Source organism: Rana temporaria, chromosome 13 (assembly GCF_905171775.1).
Source record: "Rana temporaria chromosome 13, aRanTem1.1, whole genome shotgun sequence".
Taxonomy (NCBI): Eukaryota; Metazoa; Chordata; class Amphibia; order Anura; family Ranidae; genus Rana; species Rana temporaria.
The window spans coordinates 49,608,181-49,632,576 of record NC_053501.1 but is presented as its reverse complement, the minus strand read 5'-3'; the positions used below and the strand labels follow the sequence as shown (position 1 = coordinate 49,632,576).

The 24,396-nt window shown below is 44.1% G+C and overlaps 1 protein-coding gene across 6 annotated transcripts in view; it reads left to right on the top strand.

Moving 5' to 3' along the window:
- Positions 1-24,396, top strand: part of DPF3 (double PHD fingers 3) — a 354,464-nt gene that overhangs the window by 183,770 nt on the left and 146,298 nt on the right. For all 6 annotated transcript variants that reach the window (XM_040333669.1, XM_040333670.1, XM_040333675.1 and 3 more), the window contains exon 4: positions 5,190-5,314. In XM_040333669.1, the coding sequence (XP_040189603.1) occupies positions 5,190-5,314 (125 nt within the window). The remainder of the gene's footprint in view (positions 1-5,189; positions 5,315-24,396) is intronic.

Below are 24,396 nucleotides of genomic sequence, written 5' to 3'. Positions count from 1 at the left end.
GGGCACTGGGGCTGCACTGATAATCAGTGCCCTGATTATCTGTACAGGTCTCCCCTGTGAGGGCGCTAATCAGCTCTCCTCCCCTCACACTCTTAGTGTGAGATGAGGAGAGACCTGATAAATGGCATTTCCTTGTTTACACATGATTGGACATAGCTGATGGGTAAAGAGCCACGCCATAGTGGGACACAGCGTGCCAGCGATCGCTGTGCATGGGGAGACTGGGCGACTTTATATTATGTCAGCCCAGAACAAGAGAGGATCCCGTCCTCCACCATGTCTATATGGTGGGCGGGAGCAGTTACAAACTTTAATGTCCATAGTCTGGGCCCAGGTACGTGTTAAGACCTATTTCGGTTCCAGCATCCTCTATGCCATTAAAATGGAAGTAAACCCTCCATTACAACTTTCACCAACAGGTGAGCCTAGATTAAGGCTTACCTATAGGTGTTTGCAATATCTCCTAAACCTACACGGTTTAGGAGATATTTGCCATAAAGAATGCACAGTTGTCTACGGCACGAATCGGGTGCACTGAGAATACCAGTTTTCTGAATGAATAATGCCAGCTTTGACTGCTCCAGCGCGCATTCGTGGAGTGACGTCATCGCCACTCCGGCCAATCACAGCGCCGGGTCGACGATACCCGGAAGTAACCTCCGGGAGATATGTCTGCAGCTGGAGGGGAAGACAAGGATGGCTTCGGAGGCTTCGATCTAAGGTAAGTAATGCATAATGAGCTAGTGTCATACTAGCTCATTATGCCTTTGTCTTGCAGGTTTTTATTTTTTTGGGGGGGGGTTTACAACCGCTTTAATAGTCTCAGCATTTAGAACATCTTAAAAGCTTTTTAAATATGTTCACCTTTCTACTGTTATTTGCTCCTGTTCTTTTTCTCAAAAACTGCTTTTTGATGTAACAGTATTAAAGCCTTTTTTGGTAAAGAGCATTCATAAGTAAGAAATTCATATGAGTTTGCAGTTGAAAAGACTTCCCTATTCTCCAAAAATAACCATTACACGTCCACTACATGATTCTGTAATATATATTTTCATTAAACGATTTCTTTACTTTGTTTTCTGCCTCCCTATCCTCCATGAGCTCCTGATCTTCCCCACCCCCGGCCCCATAGCTTTCATTTGTTTGGAACAAGCAGGGAACATTAGATGTACTGCTCTATCCACACTACAAATACTATAATCCTTAATCCAGTTTGAGAGCAAGCAAGAGGGTGGTTACATTCCTATATAGAGTAGGACCATGCAGAATAGAGAAAGCCACCATCTAACAAAAAGTTGGATCTCAAAAAACAAAAACAAAAAATGTAATATGGAGGAGGCTGAGGGTTCTGGATCGCAGGCTTGCTGCATTTCTGCGTGCGCTTCCAGAATCATGGCAGAATGCGCTTGCAATGCCATTATTTCTTAATAGAACACCAAATTCAGGGCGTTTTTGCTGCGATTTTTAAGTGACAAATCACGCTTCAATTTTGGCAGAAATCGTGACTGCAATCACTCCTGGCTCTGTGTCAAGATTTGGTACATGAGATTTTTTTGGAACAGAGGGAGGCCCATTCAAATAAATGGTGCCTCTCCAAAAACACTCAACAAAAAAAAGCTAAAAAAAACATATGCCGTACTTGAATAGATTTTTTTTGAATAGTTTTATTTTCTATTTTTAAGCCAGAGTTTAGCATCAGACTTGTAACTGTTCAGTAAGTTGGTAAAACTTCAATATATGTGCACCAGTACCCTAATTGGTCCTTAGGATGAGCTGTAGATTTATGGTTTGTAAAATACTTAAAATGCCACCACCAGAGCACATCTTTGGGTTGGGGGTTCCTGCCTAAAATTCTCTGTATACCTTTTAAACATTTGATTAATATTTAAGGTAAGGCTGTGATCCCCAAGGAAGGAAAGGATCCTTCCCAATGTGGGAGTTATAGACCAATTTCCTTACTGAATGAAGACATGAAGCTCTTTGCCAAGATTTTGGCAGGGCGGATACAGCAGAAGATATCAGGACTTGTCCATAAAGATCAGGTGGGATTCGTGCAGACGCGGGAAGCCCGAGACAATATGGTCAAGACTCTGAATCTGATCCACCTGGTGGGTACCACCCGAACCCCTTGTGTCTTTTTAGGAACAGATGCAGAGAAAGCATTTGACCGGATTAACTGGCAATTTATGTTTGCGGTGCTAAGACACATGGGGTTCGGGAGGAAGATGCTGCGATGGATTGCAAGTAATTATACACAACCAATGGCCCAGGTTAGAGTGAATGGAACACTATCACCTCCCTTCCAACTTTCAAACGGGACAAGGCAGGGTTGCCCCCTATCGCCGCTATTGTTTGCTCTGACTGTTGAACCGCTGCTGAGCCGGATTTGGCTGAACCCCGATATCAAGGGGGTGTCTTTGAAAGGTACAGAATACAAAATTTCAGCTTATGCTGATGACATGATGTTTAGTTTGACCAGCCCGATGGAATCCCTTCCTAACCTGGAACAAGAACTAAGTGCGTATGGAGAGTTGTCAAATTTCAAGATTAACTACGATAAATCAGAGGCGATGGGAGTGGCGATCCCGGAGAGAGAATTGAGGATATTGAAATCAAAATTTAGATTTAAATGGTCTGATACCTCTCTTACGTACTTGGGGACCTCTATCCCGGCGGACTTAACATAAGTTTTTAAACTTAATTTTTTGCCTTTGCTGTCCAAAACACGGGCCCTCCTGGATAGTTGGCGGAGGGGGTTCCATTCATGGCTTGGAAGATCTAGCATCATTAAAATGAGCATACTACCTAAGTTTCTGTACCTTTTTAAGACCCTCCCGATTGATATACCCAGATCTTTTTTTAGGCAAGCACAGTCCCTTATCAGTGGGTTTATATGGGCAAACAAACGACCAAGAATCAAGGCCCGCATAATCTCATTGGCCAAACGGGATGGAGGAATAGCTGCTCCAGATATCTATAGATATTATCAAGTGGCATTATTGTGCCGACTTATTGATTGGAGTCGGCATGCTGGAGAAAAGTTATGGCCGGGGCTGGAGCAGGATCAATGCGGCGGTATCTTGCAGCGGGCGGCATGGTGTTACCGGGGGCTTCCATCAGACACCAAGAGCCATCCGTTGATAGGCCCCACCTTACGGGTAGCACATAAGCTGATCGTGAGGGGGGTACTGTCCACGGAGGACTCACCACTTTTTCCAATTTTGGGAAACCCGCAGTTTGAACCAGGGTTAATGAACGGACCCTTTAGTAAACTGAGAGAGCAAGGGTGGTTCCAGGCATCGCACTTTCTGAGGGAGGGTGGATGGATTACCAGGCAGGGGTTGGAAGGTGAAGACTTGCCTTACCAGTTGGATTTCTGGAGATCTCTCCAATTGCACCATTTCTTAGACTCTCTAAAACCATCAGCTAGATATGGTCGAAGAATGACACTGTTCGAGAGATACTGCAGTGGGGAAGGGATCTTACGACACTCCCTATCAAGAATTGGTGAATTATTAAATACCCCAACAGAGGATGATCAAATGCCCTTCTTTAATAGGTGGGAACGGGACTTGGGAAGACCTTTCACAGAAGATCAAAAGACTAAGATAGTAAGGAATATCTTTGAAACATCCATGTGTATAAAGACACAAGAGATGAACTATAAAATACTATCTCAGTGGTATCGGACCCCGGAGATACTGAATAAATGTTTCCCAGAAATAACAGACAGGTGTTGGAGATGTGGTAAGAAAGGAGGAACCCTAATGCATATCTTCTGGGCCTGCCCCAAGATTCGAAGCTACTGGAGAAAGGTTAGGGAAATAACCCAAAGATTTTGTAGGGAACAATTACCAGAGGAGTGGTCTTTTTTTATACTACAAAATGTGGAGATACCAGTGAGGCAATACAGGAAGTCAGTCGTGTGCCATCTTTTGAATGCAGCCCGGGCTTGTATCCCAGGATTGTGGAAGCGGGCACGGGCCCCATCCGTAAAGATGTGGCTTACTAGAGTGGAAGACCTGAATAGAATGGAGGACTTAGTATGGACTTCAAGGCAGAAGCGGAAGGTATACCTAGAAACATGGGCGGAATGGAATATATTTAGATATTCGGAGGAGGGAAAGGCCCTGATGGATGTGGATTGAGAGGGGGCGGTCGCGTGGGGGTCGGGGGGGGGAGACAAACTTTTGTCTTTCTTTCCTTTTTTTTTTTTTTCTTTCGGGGGGGATAGGTTAAGAAAGGGGGGTATAAGGGAGGTAAAGTAAAGCGAAACAGAGAGAGACAGTTTATCTGCCCTGACTCTGGCGGGACATGGGGATCCCGCTAGGAAAGGGACAAATAGTATCATTGCAAAGAAGGTGTTATCAGAGTAGAGAGCTGCCCTCAGATAAGATAGAGGGGAAGGAAATTACGATAAGATAAGAATAACTAAAATGTATAGCGAGTGTTTTCTTCCTCGTATACTCATGGAGAATGATATGTTGGGGAAATGTTTTTTTTTTTTTTCATATATTTATTTTTATTTATTTTTCTGTGAATCTTATGTTGATATCCCTGACTTATGTAAAATGAGAGGGTTAAACCAGAGGAATGTCTTTTGGGTTTTTGTGAATTTCTGTTTTTTGCTGTTTAAAATCAAATAAAGGATGATTAAAAGAAAAAAAAAAAGAAAAAAAATATTTAAGGTAAGCTTACATTTTCCATTCAACCACATCAAATTGGCTAAACAATTTTCTATATCCTGTATTGTATTTTTGGTTAGACTTTAAAGCTACCACTTTTGGAACGGGTTCCAATTTCTGACAGGTACTCGCTCCCACTTACGCTCTACTAGTCTAGGCAAGAACAGCGTAAGTTATGCACACCTTCTCGTAGTCTAATGGAACATGTCACAAGTCCAAGGAGGCTCTGGGTCCAGTCCACATGCGCTGTGGGTTGCTGGCTGTGAAACAGCAGAAAGTCACAGCCAGCCTCCCAAAAGCATGATGACAGCAACTGTTTGAATGAGACTAATTATTACTAACTATACCAAGACCTGAAAAAATAAGATCTTTCACAGGTCAGCTGACTGTATGCCATTAGGAAACCCCATATATGGATATGTTAAAATATAATTGACTTAATTCCCCCTTTTTTGTGCTGTATCCAAAAGTAATATTTAACCACTTTTTTTTCCTCCTCACCAGATGTGGATTATCCATTACGGAAAGACAATGTTATGTCAGAGGGGACCACTCTAGAGGCTCTGCTACGTGGTGATGGACTGGAAAAGAAAGATATCCGAGATGAGGATAGTCTACAAGAAATTCAGGTATTTTTTTAATACAGAAAAGGAATATAAGATTATTTTTTATTTTAAACTGCATATTATATTTTGTAGCGAAAAAAAGTGATGGTTATTTGGCAAAATACAGCCCATACATTCTTCACCAAGCTTGAAATATGCTCTAGGACAGTGTATTTTCATGCATTGAGGTACACTGCGTCAAGTTACACAGCCCATTTAAGTGGAAGTAAAAGTTCACTTCACCAAGCCCCCTGCATTGGTGGTCAGTGTCAGTAAACGTTAACCCCCTCGTTGATGGTAATTAACTAACCAGACTCCGGTGCCACGATCTGGGAGTTGTTACAGTACTGTCTTCCTTTGACTGCTGGTTCTGGAATTAAGTGAGTGTTTTAGCGCCTGGCACTCCGCTGCCCAATTGCTGTTGGGCCAGCGCGCTGCATATTGGGGACTGGGTCTATAAGAACTGTAGAAGTCCTAAGCAGAACCAGAAGGACCCCTATATCTATGAAAAAATAAATGTATGGATTCAAAAACACATCCAGAAAACAACCGTTTGTGAAATAACCAGATTCTCCTGTGAGTATATTAGTAGTTCTTTTGACTGCACAAGAACTATTAGATTTTACTGTTGCCACTATGACTTGTTACATGAGGTAGCCTTTAGAGCAGTATTTTATACTACAGTGCCTTGAAAAAGTATTCCTACCCCTTGACATTTTCCACATTTGTGTCATGTTAACAACCACAAACTTAAATCTATTTTGTGGGGATTTTATGTGATAGACCAACACAAAGTGGCACTTAATTGTAAATTTTAAGGAAAATGATAAATGGTTTTTGTAACGGAATGACCCGTGACACCAAAAGACTTTGTGAGGATGGAGGATACTCCTGTGTCAGCATCACTGATAACTCTTGGGTCTGAGTCCACTCTGTGCCCTTTGGGCATGGAGTGGCAAGTGAATCATAATTCATGTATAACATGAAATAGGACATCACGGATAGTTCGTATTGCAGGATTTTGAGATACTGCAAGATGTTGCATTGTTTTGGCGTGGATAGTGATTTACAGTATATTCCTTAATGCCTGCAAAGAATATTCTATGACTCATTTCTAGTGACATGCTAATTGCATCAGGGCTTGGAAGACATTCCATTGTCCTTGTGTAAAGGTGTTGTAACGGACAGGTGTTAATCCCAGGTCTGCTCCCAGAACTCTAATTATGCATACTAAATACTGCTTACGTGTGATAACCCTGTCTACAACCTATTGATGCTCAGAGGTGTCAAGCTGTATGCAGAGACGGAGTGGGTGAAGGTGTTATGTTATGCTGTTGATTAAGGAATGTTAAGTAATTAGCCTTGGTGTGTGATTAGGGGGGGTGGAGATCTCATTGTCCCTTTGAATACTGTCACATGCTTGTACTGTATAAAAAGCTGAGAAGAAACCATTAAAGTTGTCATTACATTTGGAACAAGCACAGAGCTGTGTCTCGTCTTGATTCTGGGCAAATGAAATGGGATCGGGTCCTGTCGGTTGGAGTGTCGATAAGCTGTCGTGACTGGGATGGAAGGTCGTAAACGGTGGTGACCGTTACAGTTTTAATTTTTTTTTTTTACAAATAAATATGTGAAAAGTGTGGCATGCATTTGCATTCAGCCCCCCTGAGTCAATACTTTGTAGAACCACCTTTCGCTGCAATTACAGCTGCTAGTCTTTTTGGGGATGTCTCTACCAACTTTTCACATCTAGAGAGTGACATTTTTGCCCATTCTTCCTGGCAAGATAGCTCAAGCTCTGTCAGATTGGATAGAGTGTGTCTGAACAGCAATTTTCAAGTCTTGCCACAGATTCTCAATTGGATTTAGGTCTGAACTTTGACTGGGCTATTCTAAAGTATGAATATGCTTTGATCTAAATGATTCTATTGTAGCTCTGGCTGTATGTTTAAGGTCATTGTCCTAATGGAAGGTGAACTTCCACCCCAGTCTCAAGTCTTTTGCAGACTCTAAACAGGTTTTCTTCTACGATTTCCCTGTATTTCTCTTCATCCATCTTCCCATCAACTCTGGCCAGCTTCCCTGTCCCTGCTGAAGAAAAGCATCTCCACAACATGATGCTGTCACCACGTTTCACGATGGGGATGGTGTGTTCAGGGTGATGTGCAGTGTTAGTTTTCCGCCACACAAAGAATTTTGCCAAAAAGTTCAATTTGAGTCTCCTCTGACCAGAGTACCTTCGTCCATGTTTACTGTGTCCCCCACATGGCTTCTTGCAAACTGCAAATGGGACTTCTTATGGCTTTCTTTCAACAATGGCTTTCTTTTTGCCACTCTTCCATAAAGGCCTCATTTGTAGAGTGCACGACTAATAGTTGTAGTAGTCAGCTATACCTCATATGGTCCTTTATATACAGCCCTATTTTGCAATATGGGAGCTATTGGTTATTGGTTAGAGGGTAGGAGTGCTCTGACATGTTTGTGGTTAATCCTAATATCTATCTTTTACATGGATACCTAATGGCCAAGAGTTGTTTAATACTCTTTTGCGATGTGTGAGGTTTGGGTGCATGGGTGAACCACCTGGCTGTGCAGTGTGTTGCCAAAAATTTGGGGTCCACAGTGATTTGCTTACAGGAGACGCATTTCTCTCCTGAGGAGATGCCCCCCTTTTCTCCAAAATTGTACAGCTATCAGTTCCACTCCAGATACTCTTCGTATGCTAGGGGAGTCAGTATTTAAATCCCCCATGATATCCAATTTTCGTGTTTGCAACATACTCTAGATTCATTGGATCGCTATATTTTTATGCGTTGTGTACTAGAGGGTCTGCACTGTGTTCTGATCAATTTGTACATCCCTTCTCCTTTCTCCATAGAGGTCCTCAAAATGGCGGCTTCCTTTCTGGCGGGCCACCCAGTGTCCTCGTCTTGGTAGTTGGCGATTTTAATAACATTTTAGATCTCTCATTAGATACGTTTTCGCTCACTGATTCGCCAGGCCAGCCTCGGAACTAGTCACCCTTTGCCAGACTGTTTGCGGAGATGGGACTGAGGGATGTGTGGAGGACTTGAACCCCCTGATCAAAAAATTCTCCTGCTACTCTGCAACTCATTGGGGGTCTTTCTAGGATTGACTTGGGCCTGGCTAATGCGGAGATGCTCCGAGTGGTCTTATTGGCTGACTATGAGCCGAGTACCGTCTCTGATTACTCTCCCTTATAGATTAAATTGCTTATAGAGGGGCAACCAAAACAACTGTATTGGAAAATTAATCCTTTTTGGTTTGAATTATTTCCTAACCCAGACCCGGTTGTAGAGGCCATGGCCCATTTCTTTACCATCCAGAACACTGTTTCCTTGGGTATGCTTTGTGATACTTTAAAGGCCTTTTTAAGGGGTCAGTTTATTCATCTTATATCTGCTATCAAAACTGGCATCAAGGAATGGGAGACCACTGTCTTAAGGGAAGAATCCAAATATGTTACGCAACCTACAGAGGGCACTAGACGGGCATGGTTGGCAGCACAGGATATGGCCCTTCAGGGTTCATGTACAAAAGCTGAGAACGAAAGCTTTTTTTTAGCTGCAAACTTTTTTTTTGAAGAGGGAGAAGGTACAGGTCAAATGCTAGCTATGATGGCAAAAGCTAATAGGTGCTCTTCTTTTATCTCTGCCTTCACTAAATCCTCAGGGGAACTTACCAGCTCACATATTTTACATACCTTCCGAAATTTCTATATAGACACTAATTTTTCCAAAGCTTCCTCTACTCTGGAGAATATTAATTTATTTCTCACCAATTGTCCCCTTTCCTCCTTAGACTCTTCTGATCAGTCTATACTTAATGCCCCCCTTACAATAGATGAGCTTGGTGAAGCTCTTGCTCTCTTGGCTCCCGCTAAATCTCTGGGTGATAAGGAATTACCGGTGGAGGTCTATAAAAGGTATGCGGGGGTCCTTTTGCTTAGATTGCGTGTTTTTTTTTCTTTTAGAGGCCTTAGAAATGGGGTATCTTCCCTCCTCAATGAATGAGGGGGTCATTGTTCTCATTCTGAAGCCTGGTAAAGATAGCTTATCCCCTGATTCATATAGGCCCATCTCTTTATTAAAAAAAAAATATATTCTTTATTTAGCATTGGCGCGATTTAGATTTACCAAAATGGGTAAAAGTGCTATACTCTGCTCAAATTGCTAGGCTTCGTGTCAATGGAGACCTGACTACTCCTTTTTCACTTCACATGCCTGTTGTCGCCCCTGCTGTTTACTCTTGCTAGAGAACCTTTAGCTGCTACTATTAGGGCTTCCTCAGACACAGTGGGGTTTAAATGCGGAGTGTATGAAGACAAGGGGCCAGATTCTAAAAGGACTTACGACGGCGCAGCGCCATGTACGCCGCCGTAAGTCCGAATCCGACCCGTCGTATCTATGCGCCTGATTCTTAGAATCAGTTACGCATAGATATCCATTAGATCCGACAGCCGTCGGATCTTAACTGCATTTTTTTTTTACCGCTAGGTGGCGCTTCCGTCAAATTCTGCGTCGAGTATGCAAATTAGCTAGATCCGCAAATTCCCGAATGTACGCGCGGCCGACGCAGTAAAGTTACGACGTTTACGTTAGGCTTTTCCCGGCGTATAGTTGCCCCTGCTATATGAGGCATAAGTGCGGCGTAACAATGTTAAGTATGGCCGTCGTTCCCGCGTCGAAATTTGAAAAAGTTACGTCGTTTGCGTAAGTCGTCCGCGAATGGGGCTGGACGTCATTTACGTTCACGTCGAAACCAATGATGTCCTTGCGGCGTACTTTGGAGCAATGCACACTGGGAAATTCCACGGACGGTGCATGCGCCGTTCCGCAAAAACGTCAATCACGTCGGGTCACAGTAGTTTTACATAAAAAACGCCCCTCTGATTTAAATTTGAATTAGGCGGGCTTACACCGGCCGATTTACGCTACGCCGCCGCAACTTACGGAGCAAGTGCTTTGAGAATACAGCACTTGCCCGTGTAAGTTGCGGAGGCGTAACGTAAATCAGATACGTTACGCCCGCACAATTTTACGCGGCTGTACGTGAATCCGGCCCAAGGTCTCCATATATGCTGATGATACTTTACTGTATTTGAGGGATGCGGAGGCCTCTTTACATAACACCATGGCATTAATGGACACATTTTGTGCCCTTTCTGGTTTCTCCATTAATTGCAGGAAATCAGTCTTGCTCCCTCTGGATAACCCTCTATCATCCTGCCTCTGTGCCACTCATGGTCTCAAGATAGTTATATCCTTTAGGTACCTTGGGGTGCAGATTACGGCTGATCCAGCGGAGTATCTCCAGCTGAATTTGCTTCCTATTAGGCAGTTTCAGCTGAAGCAAACCTATTAAAAATGGTGTGGGCTCCTCAGCTACTCTGTGTCCTACATAATACCCCACAATTGATACCCTGTCATTGGTTCATGCAAATTCATACTTTTATCAGGTTAATTGATACTTTATTTATCAGGTTAATCAGGTTGACCACTCTACAACATGGTAAGGATCAGGGGGGATTGGCAGTTCCTATCCCTAAACTAATACTTTCTAGCCCCTTAGATCCAGCATATGTGTGGGTGGGAACTTTCTGATTCAATGGACCCCACAAGTAAATTAATCTCCGGCAATTCTTCTCAGTCATCACTATTGACTCTTTTTTAAAGTGATTTCTCCAGTATACCACAAGGTGGCTCAACTTTCACACTGATGAAGAAAGTATGGTATTTGACTAAGAATAATGTTGTTATCCTGGGCTTTCTTAGAGATATTCCTCTATGACATAACCCTTCTTATAGCGAGCTCCTTAATTTGGAAGGCTTTCAGTCTTGGGAGGGGGCGGGCATAATGTGTTTTCTTTATCGTAGAAAGAGATACAGAGTCTGTAATCATTACATAGTGGGTTGTATAGTTCACCAAAGGTTATTGAACACTGGCACAACCAATGAAGACAGGCTCCCCTCTATATAACCCCTCCCATAAGGGAAGTATCTCAGTTTTTTTTCACCAGTGTCTAAGGTGAGGGACACGAGAAGGATGTGCTAAGAAGGAGCTCTGTTAAAGGAGCTGTGCCACCGGGTCCATCCAAAGTGCTTATTAATTATGCCAAATGGATGGTCCCCGAGCCTCACAGAAGCCCGAGGCTGTGCCTGTAATGTCTCTCTTTGGAGGACTGGGCTCTGTGCTCCAGCACTTTCGCAGATTTAAAAGTGCAAAAGTAAAAAGTATTCTGGCAGAGTCTTTTACAAGGCCCAGGGAAGAGGTCCCCTTTAAGTAGGAACCCATACCCCTGAAGGTTGCACAACACTACCCGCCGTGATGGGTGAAGATTGGTACTGTCTGGTTTTCAGCAGTCCTGCGGCGTGGATAAGGTAAGTGGAAAAAGTCTAAGGCCTCGTACACACGATAGGTTAACCAGAGGACAACGGTCTGAATGACCGTTTTCATCGGTAAAAACCGATCGTGTGTGGGCCCCATAGGTTAAAAAAAAGCCAACTTGCTTTAAAATTAACCTATGGATTCCTAACCGATCGTTAGTAGGCACGACCATCGGTTAAAAATCCACGCATGCTCAGAATCAAGTCGACGCATGCATGGAAGCATTGAACTTCGTTTTTTTCAGCACGTCGTTGTGTTTTACGTCACCGCGTTCTGACACAATCGGTTATTTAACCTATGGTGTGTAGGCGTGACGGACCATCAGTCAGCTTCATCGGTTAACCTATGACAACGGTCCTTCAGACCGTTGTTCTCTGGTTAACCTATCGTGTGTACGAGGCTTAAGTTTTAAACACTTAAGAAACTTTCCACTTTTGAGTAGAGTGTCTTGCCTGTAAACCACCACTAGAGGGAGTAAAGAGCCGGAGTTCCACTTACCATGTCAGGAAACGAGAGCTCAGTGTCAGTTCAGCACATTTCCTCCGCTGCAAACTCTGCAAAGCACAGGATGTCTCTTCAGGGTGCCAGACTCGGTCAGGGCACGATGCCTGTTGCCACTTCATGATGCTTCATGGAGCCCCTGAGCGCGCCATTCCCATAGGCGCGGGCACGCTTTTAACTTGCCGCTCTACTGCTCATGCGCAAAGCGGTAAGGTTTGAAATACAGCTTCAGACGCCTGCCAGACCTACTGAAGAGACAAAGCAGCTTGGGGGCACGTGAGTTCTCTGGGTGGTTGGATTACAGGCACTCTTAAGGCACCTACTCAGCATTCAGACTGTGTGATAGTTGCTTACTTTATGTTGATTGCTAATCTAGCACAGTAGTGTATGCACTGTTTTTGTACCTCTGCTTTTGGCTTAGGAACATGTCTACCCAGAGAAGGAACTCAGGGACTAACAAAGACAAAAAAGAGATGCCGCCTAAAACAGGGGGCTCTAACCGTTCTAGCTGGGTATTATCCTCTCCTGAGGAATCGGAAGCACCCATACAGGATGAGCCATTGCCTTTCTCAGGAATAGCGGCCTCTCCTGTTGTGCCAGATCCTGCATATGTTACTGAAGACACTTTGGCAGCAGCTCTAGACAATTTGGAAGGGAGGATCGCTACATTAATTGCTAAATCCATTAAAAAGCAAAGCAGGTCCCCTTCCGTTGCTCTAGATCCCTCTTCAGAAAGATCTGATGAGGAGGATGATGTGGCGCCTTTAGAGGATAAGGATGATGAGCAGTCGGATGTATCAGGTGGATCAGAGGAACCTTTTTCTGCTTCAAAGGTTTTAAAATTGCAGGTGCAATGTTATGCTGAAGCAGTACGTTCCACGTTCAAGTTGCCCTCTGCAGGGTTAACTGAATCGCCTGTCTCCTCCCTTGGTTCATTAAAGTCCCCACAAGCTGCATGCTCCTTTCCGGTTCATCCCTTATTGGAGAATCTTATTTGCGCGGACTGGCAACATCCAGATAAGCATTTCTCTCCTCCTAGGAAATTTGATGTTCTCTATCCTATGGAGGAAAAGTTTACTAAAAAATGTTACTAAAAAAATGGAAGCTACTGGTGGTAGATGCAGCCATTTTGTGTGTAAACAAAAACCTCACCTGTCCAGTTGACAATGCTCAGTTGTTTAAGGATTTTTCTGAGAAGAAGCTATAATGTTTACTTAAAAATCCTATTTTTCTCTAATCTATCACCAAAATGTGCTAAAGTCCTTTATGGAATTATAGGAAGAGTTTACTTTGCCTAGAACAAACTTTTTTAATATCTTCAACTGCGGCATGCCTTGGGGGCTCAGGCCCAATCCTCCTCTCTGGTTTTGGAGAAACATGCCTTGGTTGAAAAAGTGATGCAGGCCAGGGATAGGAAAGGTATGATCTCCAGGGCCTATTCAACACTGGCTTTTGGTGTTCATGACCCCGCCAAATGCCCATGCAGGAGTAAGTGGGAGCAGGACATGGGCATTATAGGTGGAGACACCTGGGTTTTATGCTTACAATCTATACCCTTGAGATCAGTATCCCCTCATAAAATGTCACAATTGTTTATTTTACATAGATCGTATCATACACTATTACAGTTATTCAAGGGGTATGAATAATTTTTCAAGGCACTTTTACATTTACAGTTGTGGGCTTTTTTTTAATATATAAAATGTGGTAATTCCATGTTTTTCTTCCTTCTCATGTATGTTTGTTTTAACCCTTTCGCTGCCAGGTCATTACAATCTGCTGATCAGAGTTATTCACTTCAAATGTGACTGTCCCTGCCCCCCATGCTGCCACTTCCCCGTCTCTGGCTGGAGGGAGATTAAGTCATATATACACAATTAATATAAAACTTAAACAAGTGCATACATACCCAGCCTGTTTGACTGCAATGTATATATAGGGGAGGACCCATTGGGTATGAACCAATCCCAGACTTCAAGCAGAAAAGTTTATATTCCCAATAGTCCAAGTGGACGGGATATAAATTAAACAGAGCGGGGAGACAAAAAAACGAGAAAGGGGACATTAAATTGTCATCCGATCCAATCTGCTAGGAGATGTACCCTGCTTCATTTTATATTACAATCATCATCACCATCTGACAGATGCTAGACAGATTCCTAGCTGTCTGTTTTTGGCAGACCGGATCCAATCAGATGGAGGCGGGTGTAAACAGAGACATGTCCATTTACATTAACCTCTTCATAAAGAACAATAGATGGTCCGATCAGGTCAGCCTGAAAAACAGACAGGTGGATCCGATCGGTCTGCTCTTGTGAATGGGGTCTAAGGCCTTTTTCACACATCTTGATTAAGCACATTTTTGTTGTGTGAAACGCATCTACCTTGACCACGGCTAGTGTCAGTTTGGATATTTTGATATTCCAATAAACTTTACTTGGAGCTCATGTAAGGTGCAGTCGTTTCTTATTTTGATGATTTACCACGGATGCGAGCCGGGGCTAGCATTCAGGTGTGTGTTCCAGTGGGCGTATAAGTTACACCTGGAGCGGTGAGTTCTTATCACTTGGACATACACAGCGTATACCCCTGCAAAGTCGTACAGGGATGCACAGGTGTTCCATGCATCCCTGTGCAGGCAGTCCCATTAATGTACTTTGGGATGTAGCAACAGCGCGAACAGTGCCGTTTCTCTAAATTTGATATCCATGTAGGTCCAGGTGCATGTTCCTGAGCTCAAGCTGTCTGCGTTTGGGGTCGTGCACCCACACAGATGTCAGATTGGGAGCAGAGGCTATGCCTGTGCAGCTGTTGCATACTAATTGAGATAAATAAGACTGCCTGTGTGGGGATGCATGGAACACCTGTGCAGGTAAACCTGGCCTTCCAAGGGCAGACACTTTAGTAACAATTTAGCAAGAATTTTGTACGTTATGTTGTGTTTGTGTGCACTAATAATGATTTTAATCTATTTTTAGTAAATATTGTGAGTTGATGAACATTTGCACAATTATTGCAGGGCCCAAAAAATCTGTAGCACTTTTTTTTTTTTAACAAACAAGGTTGGTCTTTATTGAGTCATCAAAGGTACATGACACATCACAAACATCAAAGCAAGAAGCAGGGTGCATCGTCTACACAGAACATGAGATAGGGGGCAAGCCCCGTAATACAAGTAGCAGGGTATATAAAAATCAGGCAGGCAGCAATCATCAAAAAACTTTTTTTATTTTTTTTATTCTTTAGGTCATGTGCTGTCAGAAAATCTATGGTTTGAATTCTGAAATCTGTAAGGGAAAAATGGTGACCTCCATTGTTTTTATTTACTGTTTTGCACACCCTCAGTTTTCACAATTTCACAAATGGTGCAATTTAAAATGTACAAATATTTTTTAACTTAACAACTTAAGCCCCGGACCATTTTGCAGCTATAAGGACCAGGCCACTTTTTCTGATTTGGCACTGCGTCGCTTTAACTAACAATTGCGCGGCCGTGCGACGTGGCTCCCAAACATCCTTTTTTTTCCCCACAAATAGAGCTTTCTTTTGGTGGTATTTGATCACCTCTGCGGTTTTTATTTTTTGTGCTATAAACAAAAATAGAGCGACAATTTTGAAAAAGATTTAATATTTTTTACTATAATATCCCCAAAAATTATATTAAAAAAACATTTTCTTTTCTCAGTTTAGGCCGATACGTATTCTTCTACATATTTTTGTTAAAATAATCACAATAAGCGTTTATTAAATGGTGTGCTCAAAAGTTATAGGCCGGGATTCAGATACATTGGCGTATCTTTGAGCGGGCGTAGCACATCCCATATGCGCTACGCTGACGTAACAGAGAGGCAAGGGGCCAGATTCAGAAAACACTTCCGCTGGCGTATCTACAGATACGCAGCGTAAGTGTAGAGATGCGCCGTCGTATCTATGCGCCTTAGTCAGAATACTAGATACGCCTGAAATATGGCTTTTTCGACCGCCGTAAGTCTTAGTACGCCATTATATCTTGGGTGCATATTTATGCTGGCCGCAAGGGGCGCTTCCGTCGATTTACGCGTCGAATATGCAAATGACCTAGATACGCTGATTCACGAACGGACTTGCGCCCGTCGTATTAAGCTATGCCGTTTACGTAAGGCTTACGTCCGGCGTAAGTTTGCCCCTCATAAAGCAGCGGTAAGTCATGATAAGGTATGGGCGCGGGAATAGCGTCGTATTTTACGTTGTTTGCGTAAGTTGTACGTGAATGGGGCTGGGCGTAGGTTACGTTCACGTCGAAAGCATTGAGCCGACGTATCTTAGGGATTATTTGCGACGTGATTCTGAGCATGCGCGCACATACGCCGTTCATTCGGCCATGCATTTACATGGGGTCACGGTTAATTTTAATACAACACGCCCACTACCAGCCTACTTTGAATTAGGCAGGCTTACGCCGGCCATTTTACGTTACGCCAGCGTAAGAAAGGGAGCAAGTGCTTTGTGAATACAGTACGAGCCACTCTAGGTTACGTCGGCGTAGCGCTCATCAGATGCGCTACGCCGCTGTAAAGAAACGCCAATCTTTCTGAATCCCGGCCAAGTACTGTATTCACAAAGCACTTGCTCCCATATGTACGCCGGCGTAACGTAAATGGGCCAGCGTAAGCCCGCGTAATTCAAAGTAGCAAGGCAGTGGGCGTGTTGTATTATAATGAAGCGTGACCCCATGTAAATGCATGGCCGATCGAACGGCGCATGCGCGCTCATGCTCAGAATCACATCGCAAATACTTCCTAAGATACATCGGCTCAATGCTTTTTCGACGTGAACGTAACCTACGCCCAGCCCCATTCACGTACGACTCACGCAAACGACGTAAAATACGACACGTTTCCGACGTCCATACCTTAACATGACTTACCCCTGCTTTATGAGGGGGTAAACTTACGCCGGACGTATGCCTTACGTAAACGGCGTAGCTTAATGCGACGGGCGCAAGTATGTTCGTGAATCGGTGTATCTAGGTCATTTGCATATTCGACGCGTAAATCTACGGAAGCGCCCCTTGCGGCCAGCGTAAATATGCACCCAAGATACGACGGCGTACTAAGACTTACGTCGGTCGGAAGAAGCCATATTTCAGGCGTATCTAGTATTGTGACTAAGACGCATAGATACGACGGCGCATCTCTACACTTACGCTGCATCTCTACACTTACGCTGCGTATCTGTAGATACGCCAGCGTAAGTGTTTTCTGAATCTGGCCCATAGTGTTTACAAAATAGGGGATAGTTTTATGGCATTTTTATTAATTATTTTTTTTACTAGTAATGGCGGCGATCAGTGATTTTTTTTCGTGACTGCGACATTATTACGGACACATCGGACACTTTTGACACATTTTTGGCACCATTGTCATTTTCATAGCGATCAGTGCTTTAAGAAATGCACATGTTTACTGTGAAAATTACACTGTCAGTGAAGGGGTTCACCACTAGGTGGCGCTGTAGGGGTTTAAAAAAAAAACGTTTGTGTGTTATTGAGCCATGCTTGCCTTCTCTGACTACCAAAAAAAACATCAATTGCAGCCTCACTGTGCCATCACAAGCAGCCACTGTGCCAACACAGGTTGCCACTGTGCCCATCAAACGTAGCCACTGTGCCCATCACATGCAGCAACTGTACCAACACACGTCCCCACTGTGCCCATCCAACGCAGCCACTGTGCCCATCCAACGCAGCCACTGCGCCATCAAATGCAGCCACTGTGCCAACACACGTGCCCATCAAACGCAGCCACTGTGACCATCATGTAATACATACAATTATTGAAAAAATTTTTTTTAAATAGGGGGAAAACAAAGAAAAGTCATTTTCGGTTTCGGACTGAATTTTTTTTTTTATTTCGGTTTCGTTTCGGTTCTGAAATTTCCATTTCGGTGCATCCCTAATATATATATATATATATATATAATTTATTAGGGATGCACCGAAATGGAAATTTCAGAACCGAAACGAAACCGAAATAAAAAAAAAAATTCAGTCCGAAACCGAAAATGACTTTTCTTTGTTTTCCCCCTATTTAAATTTTTTTTTTCAATAATTGTATGTATTACATGATGGTCACAGTGGCTGCGTTTGATGGGCACGTGTGTTGGCACAGTGGCTGCATTTGATGGCGCAGTGGCTGCGTTGGATGGGCACAGTGGCTGCGTTGGATGGGCACAGTGGGGACGTGTGTTGGTACAGTTGCTGCATGTGATGGGCACAGTGGCTACGGTTTGATGGGCACATCTCTATTGCTGCAGATAGAGTTGTGAAGGAGTCCAGAATCTCCTGTTTTGGGGAATCTGCCGTAATATGGGCCTTCATCTGGTTAATCCAGTGTTCCAAATTCCTAGCAACACACGCTGTTGCCATTGCTGGTTTTAGATTATTCATCACCGACTGCCAGGCCCTTTTGCGAAGCAAGTCCATCCTTTTATCCATGGGCTCTTTTAACATGCCCATGTCATCGAAGGCAAGATCAGTTGACTTTAAGTCCAGTTTTGGAACCTTGTTCCAGGTGGAATCCGAGTTTTCCTCAAACAGGAATCTTCTCTTATGATAAAAAGGGGGGAAATAAAGTTGCGCTAAATTATATCTAGTGACACAAATGAATAATAAACGTCAAAAATCAATTAAATATAATGTGTACTAAAATGATATAAGTGAAAAAGTGAATAAAGTCCAAAAAATTAAAGTCCACAAATAGTGTATGTTGAACAATCAGACGTGGAAATACCATTGAGATAAGCGAATCCACCACCACCGAGGTAGTAAAGGAAAGCCGCTCCTCAAGAGGTACACCGGAAAGGAGAATAGGTATGAACACCCTTACCGGAAAAGTTGGACCCCCTATTAGGCAAGGTTGTATGGGCCTGCAGAAATAACCCTCTGCGGGGTCTCGAGAAATCCATTTGTGTGTGCCAATCGGCTCTTATCGGTTCCTTACAGCTGCATGTATTGCGTCCACTATGTCCTATAGAAAAGATCTCTCCCTCTGATGGAATAAATATCCCCCCGTAGACTCGGATTCAGCTTGCCGAAAAAAACAGAAAAAAAAACAACTCGAGATAGTATAATACTGTAACCACTTCCTCGGTTTAATGAATGAAAAATATAACTTAAAAATCACAAGTTCCGAAGAACAAATTTAAAATTGCCGGCAGTAAAATGTAACGTGCGCCCGTGCTTCCGGGGTCATTGAACGCGGTGACATCAGTGTGTGGCTCAGCCCTGACATGTTTTGTCATAAATTACGTTATCAAAGGACACGTTCAAGCCTCACTCAGTTTCTCTTTGCAGACAGGGCACCTCCTCTTCACTGGTTGGGCAGAACCTTTAGCCTGCACAAACAGAAGAGAAAAACAAACAAATAACCACGCTAAGAATGCTGTAGCACAGCCCAAACCAACACCCAGGTGCACTAACACATATATCACTTTCATGTGCCCAAGCAAGCTACCACCATCACCACCTTGAATCCCCCTTTGCTAGGCAGAATGCTAACCTACTAGCAACTGTCCGAACATTCCCAGGGAGGTGGAGGGTGGAGGGAAAAGGGGGAAAGGGGTGAAATAACCCCCATAGGAGATTCGGGACCTGGTAGTACAGGACACAGTCCCTTACCTTGACTTTGCTGGTGCCTTGGCTTGCCCCGCTGCCTCCTCCTCTATAGTAGAGTGCACTGCAAACACGTGTATACGAAAATCCGGTTCCAGATTCAAAAACGCCGCCGTGCCGACCCGGAAGTTTTCAGAAGGCACCAGGTGACCCTGCCCTCTCCCACTGCGCATGCACTGAAAATGTGAGAACTTTTTCATCTCCCAGGATAAGCCCTGAGAGTTCATGGTTCCCACGAGGTGTTCCTTCAGCTGAAGGAAATACAAAAAACTGACGAAAGCAACGTGGAGGCCTCCTATTCAAAATTTAATCCAGGAGCTGTTTCCTGTGGAGGGAGGAGTCATGATCTCTCAGGTGCTGTCCTGAAAGACACTTTGAAAATTATAATAATAATAATATTCAATTAATTTCTCCACGATTCACTATCGCTCAATTCTGCAAGTGTTCTAATTTACCATCGCTGTTTTCTAGCTGGTCTTAAAGGACGTAAAGGAACACTTTGGTTGCCATGGACAGTCTCACGTTTCCAGGCAGAAAGAACAGTATATATAATATAAAACTGCATGCAGGGCACTGGACAAAGCACTACCGACAAAAGGGAGGTGAAATGATTTCATACAGTAATGTAATCTGTAAGATTACAGTGTACTGTATGTGTTATGAATTTTGAATTTGCCGCTCTGTCCCCATGCGTCACAAGCCCAGAACGCAGAGCATCGGGCGGAGGACAGAGCCCACAGACACAGTGGGGGGACATTGCAGGATCCTGGGGACAAGGTAAGTACACTGCACCAGAATCTTGAGAAAGTGTGGCTCAGGGTTACTGCTAATGGTACCTAAATTTAACCCCAAACCAACCCCGGAATACCGCCAGGGAGGTTAATCATTCACCTGGGGTGGCATCTTTATTGTTAACATAGTGTTCCATATTTCAATAAGCCCCTGTCCACAGACCACGTTAGCCACCACCATACATTTGTGGGGAAGAGACCCTTGTCCTCTCAACATTGGAATAAGCTGCTTTGTCAATGCAGGTGTTTGGAAGCTGGTAGTGGGTTATTGGGGGGGGGGGGGGATGAGGATGACTGGGTTGGGTGTTAGCAAGGTGGCAGTGGGGTGCCAGGTGGAATGAGGATGATGGGGTAGTGTATTAAGAAGGTTGCAGTGGGGTGCCAGGTCTAGTGAGGATAACTATTGGCAAGCTTGCAGTGGGATGACCAGAGGTAGGGTGTTGGCAAGCTGGCAGTGTTGTTGCAGGTGTGATGAACATGAGGGTGAGGCTGACAGGGTGGAAGGTGTTAGCAAGGTTGCAGTGGGGTGCCAGGTGTGATGAAGATGAGGATGACAGGGGTAATGGGGATGAAAGGGGTAGTGTGTTAGGAAGGTTGCAGTGGGGTGCCCGGTGTAATGAAGATGAGGATGACAGGAGGAAGGGGTGTTAACAAGGTATCAGTGGGATGCCAGGTGTGATGAACATGAGGTTGACGGTGGGTGTTAGCAAGGTTGCAGTGGGGTTCCCTGGTGTAATGAAGAAGAGGATGACAGCGTGTGAGGTGTTGGCAAGGTTGCAGTAGAGTGATAAGTGGGAGGAGGATGAGGATAACAGGGGGTAGTGCGTTAGCAAGGTAGCAGTGGTGTGCCAGGTGGGATGAGAATGACAGGGGGGAGAGAGAGAAAAAAAGAGGAAAGGCACAGAAAGAGAGAAAAAAGGATCACAAATATTAAACAAAAAATAAAACACATCATCTGTATTATTTATGAACTTAGACATTGAGAAACAAATGTATTTTTAGAAATATTGATTACCTTAGTATGCACGTCTGCAGGCTGCAACTGATTCTGTTGAGAGGTCCAATAATCATCCATCAATCAAGATGTGACATCCCACCCACTGTGTTCCTTTTTTTGTTACTGGGCATGGAGGAGGGGGGAGGGACTGGGCTGTCATTTAGGATCTGTGTACACGCCCAAATGTGTGATGTCACTACCATGTGACCTGAGAAGCTCAACTGAAACAGGAAATGTTCTCTCCAGCAATAGAGACCAAAATAAGCACGTGCAGGTGGGGGAGGATCTTTGCATACAGGATCAAAAGAGCCTTTTTACACAATGCAGAGAATGAATCACTTAAGTTCCACAGTGAGTATAACAAGCATGCTATTCTGCATACACGGACAGATTTTACTGTTGTGGTTTTAGTAACACTTTAAATCTGAAGACACAAATTAGAGCACAACCAACTGACAGCCAAAACAAGCCAAAAGTACAGACCATTATCAAAACGACTTTCACCTGTTTAAGCAAGAAAATCCACATACTCAATATTACAGAGTTGAGTATTAATGGGTGTTTTGCTCTAAAAGAAAAGCAGAACGATGGATAGAGATAAATCCCACAGTAACAGCCAGCCCTCTTGAGATGACAAACAGATTCTCCATCTCGCCTCTGATAATTGGCCCCCATCTGCACTGTACCTTTATACACTCCAGCCTGACGAGCACCACTGGCTAAATGGTCAGTGTGTGATATCTTTTGGGCTAGATCCCTAACATGTTATACGTACCTCCGCTGTGCAGTTCGTTTTGCACAAAGTGGCCCCGATCCACATCTTCTGGGGTCCCTCAGCAGCTGTCTCTGGTCCTCCCCGCAAGAACTCATCACATTCATGCGAGAGAGCTTGCATGGTGATGAGTCCTTGCGGGTGCGCTCCCGTGATACAGCGAGCGGCCATAGCCTCTCACTGTATCACTCGGCCCCGCCCCTCGGCGCGCCGAGTCACTGGATGTGATTGACAGCAGCTCCAGCCAATGGCTGCACTGCTCTCAATCCATCCGCTCTAGCCAATCAGCGGCCAGGCTGAGCAGCGAAGAGGATCTTGGGACCGAGCGCGGGACTTTCGAGGGGTCAGGTAAGTAAAACGGGGGCTCGGGGGGGGGGCGCAGCATCGGATGTTTTTTCACCTTAATGCATAGATTGCATTAAGGTGAAAAAATGTTTTCCTTTACAACTCCTTAAAGCAGTGCGACTGAATAATGACATGCTCCTTGGGAGTCAGCACTGAGAAGCTCATCATATGATCCGGAAGGAGGGCTCAGGGCAGCCGCACACAGCTGTGATCTAAGTTTCCTTAGCCCTCGTTCTACTGCTATTTCCTTCCCCCGCTCTCCATCTAGACTCCGCGGGAGCAGACAGGATGGTGAGCGGGGGAAGGTAATAGCAGGAGAACGGGTGGAAGGTGTTAGCAAGGTTGCAGTGGGGTGCCAGGTGTGATGAAGATGAGGATGACAGGGGTAATGGGGATGAAAGGGGTAGTGTGTTAGGAAGGTTGCAGTGGGGTGCCCGGTGTAATGAAGATGAGGATGACAGGAGGAAGGGGTGTTAACAAGGTATCAGTGGGATGCCAGGTGTGATGAACATGAGGTTGACGGTGGGTGTTAGCAAGGTTGCAGTGGGGTTCCCTGGTGTAATGAAGAAGAGGATGACAGCGTGTGAGGTGTTGGCAAGGTTGCAGTAGAGTGATAAGTGGGAGGAGGATGAGGATAACAGGGGGTAGTGCGTTAGCAAGGTAGCAGTGGTGTGCCAGGTGGGATGAGAATGACAGGGGGGAGAGAGAGAAAAAAAGAGGAAAGGCACAGAAAGAGAGAAAAAAGGATCACAAATATTAAACAAAAAATAAAACACATCATCTGTATTATTTATGAACTTAGACATTGAGAAACAAATGTATTTTTAGAAATATTGATTACCTTAGTATGCACGTCTGCAGGCTGCAACTGATTCTGTTGAGAGGTCCAATAATCATCCATCAATCAAGATGTGACATCCCACCCACTGTGTTCCTTTTTTTGTTACTGGGCATGGAGGAGGGGGGAGGGACTGGGCTGTCATTTAGGATCTGTGTACACGCCCAAATGTGTGATGTCACTACCATGTGACCTGAGAAGCTCAACTGAAACAGGAAATGTTCTCTCCAGCAATAGAGACCAAAATAAGCACGTGCAGGTGGGGGAGGATCTTTGCATACAGGATCAAAAGAGCCTTTTTACACAATGCAGAGAATGAATCACTTAAGTTCCACAGTGAGTATAACAAGCATGCTATTCTGCATACACGGACAGATTTTACTGTTGTGGTTTTAGTAACACTTTAAATCTGAAGACACAAATTAGAGCACAACCAACTGACAGCCAAAACAAGCCAAAAGTACAGACCATTATCAAAACGACTTTCACCTGTTTAAGCAAGAAAATCCACATACTCAATATTACAGAGTTGAGTATTAATGGGTGTTTTGCTCTAAAAGAAAAGCAGAACGATGGATAGAGATAAATCCCACAGTAACAGCCAGCCCTCTTGAGATGACAAACAGATTCTCCATCTCGCCTCTGATAATTGGCCCCCATCTGCACTGTACCTTTATACACTCCAGCCTGACGAGCACCACTGGCTAAATGGTCAGTGTGTGATATCTTTTGGGCTAGATCCCTAACATGTTATACGTACCTCCGCTGTGCAGTTCGTTTTGCACAAAGTGGCCCCGATCCAC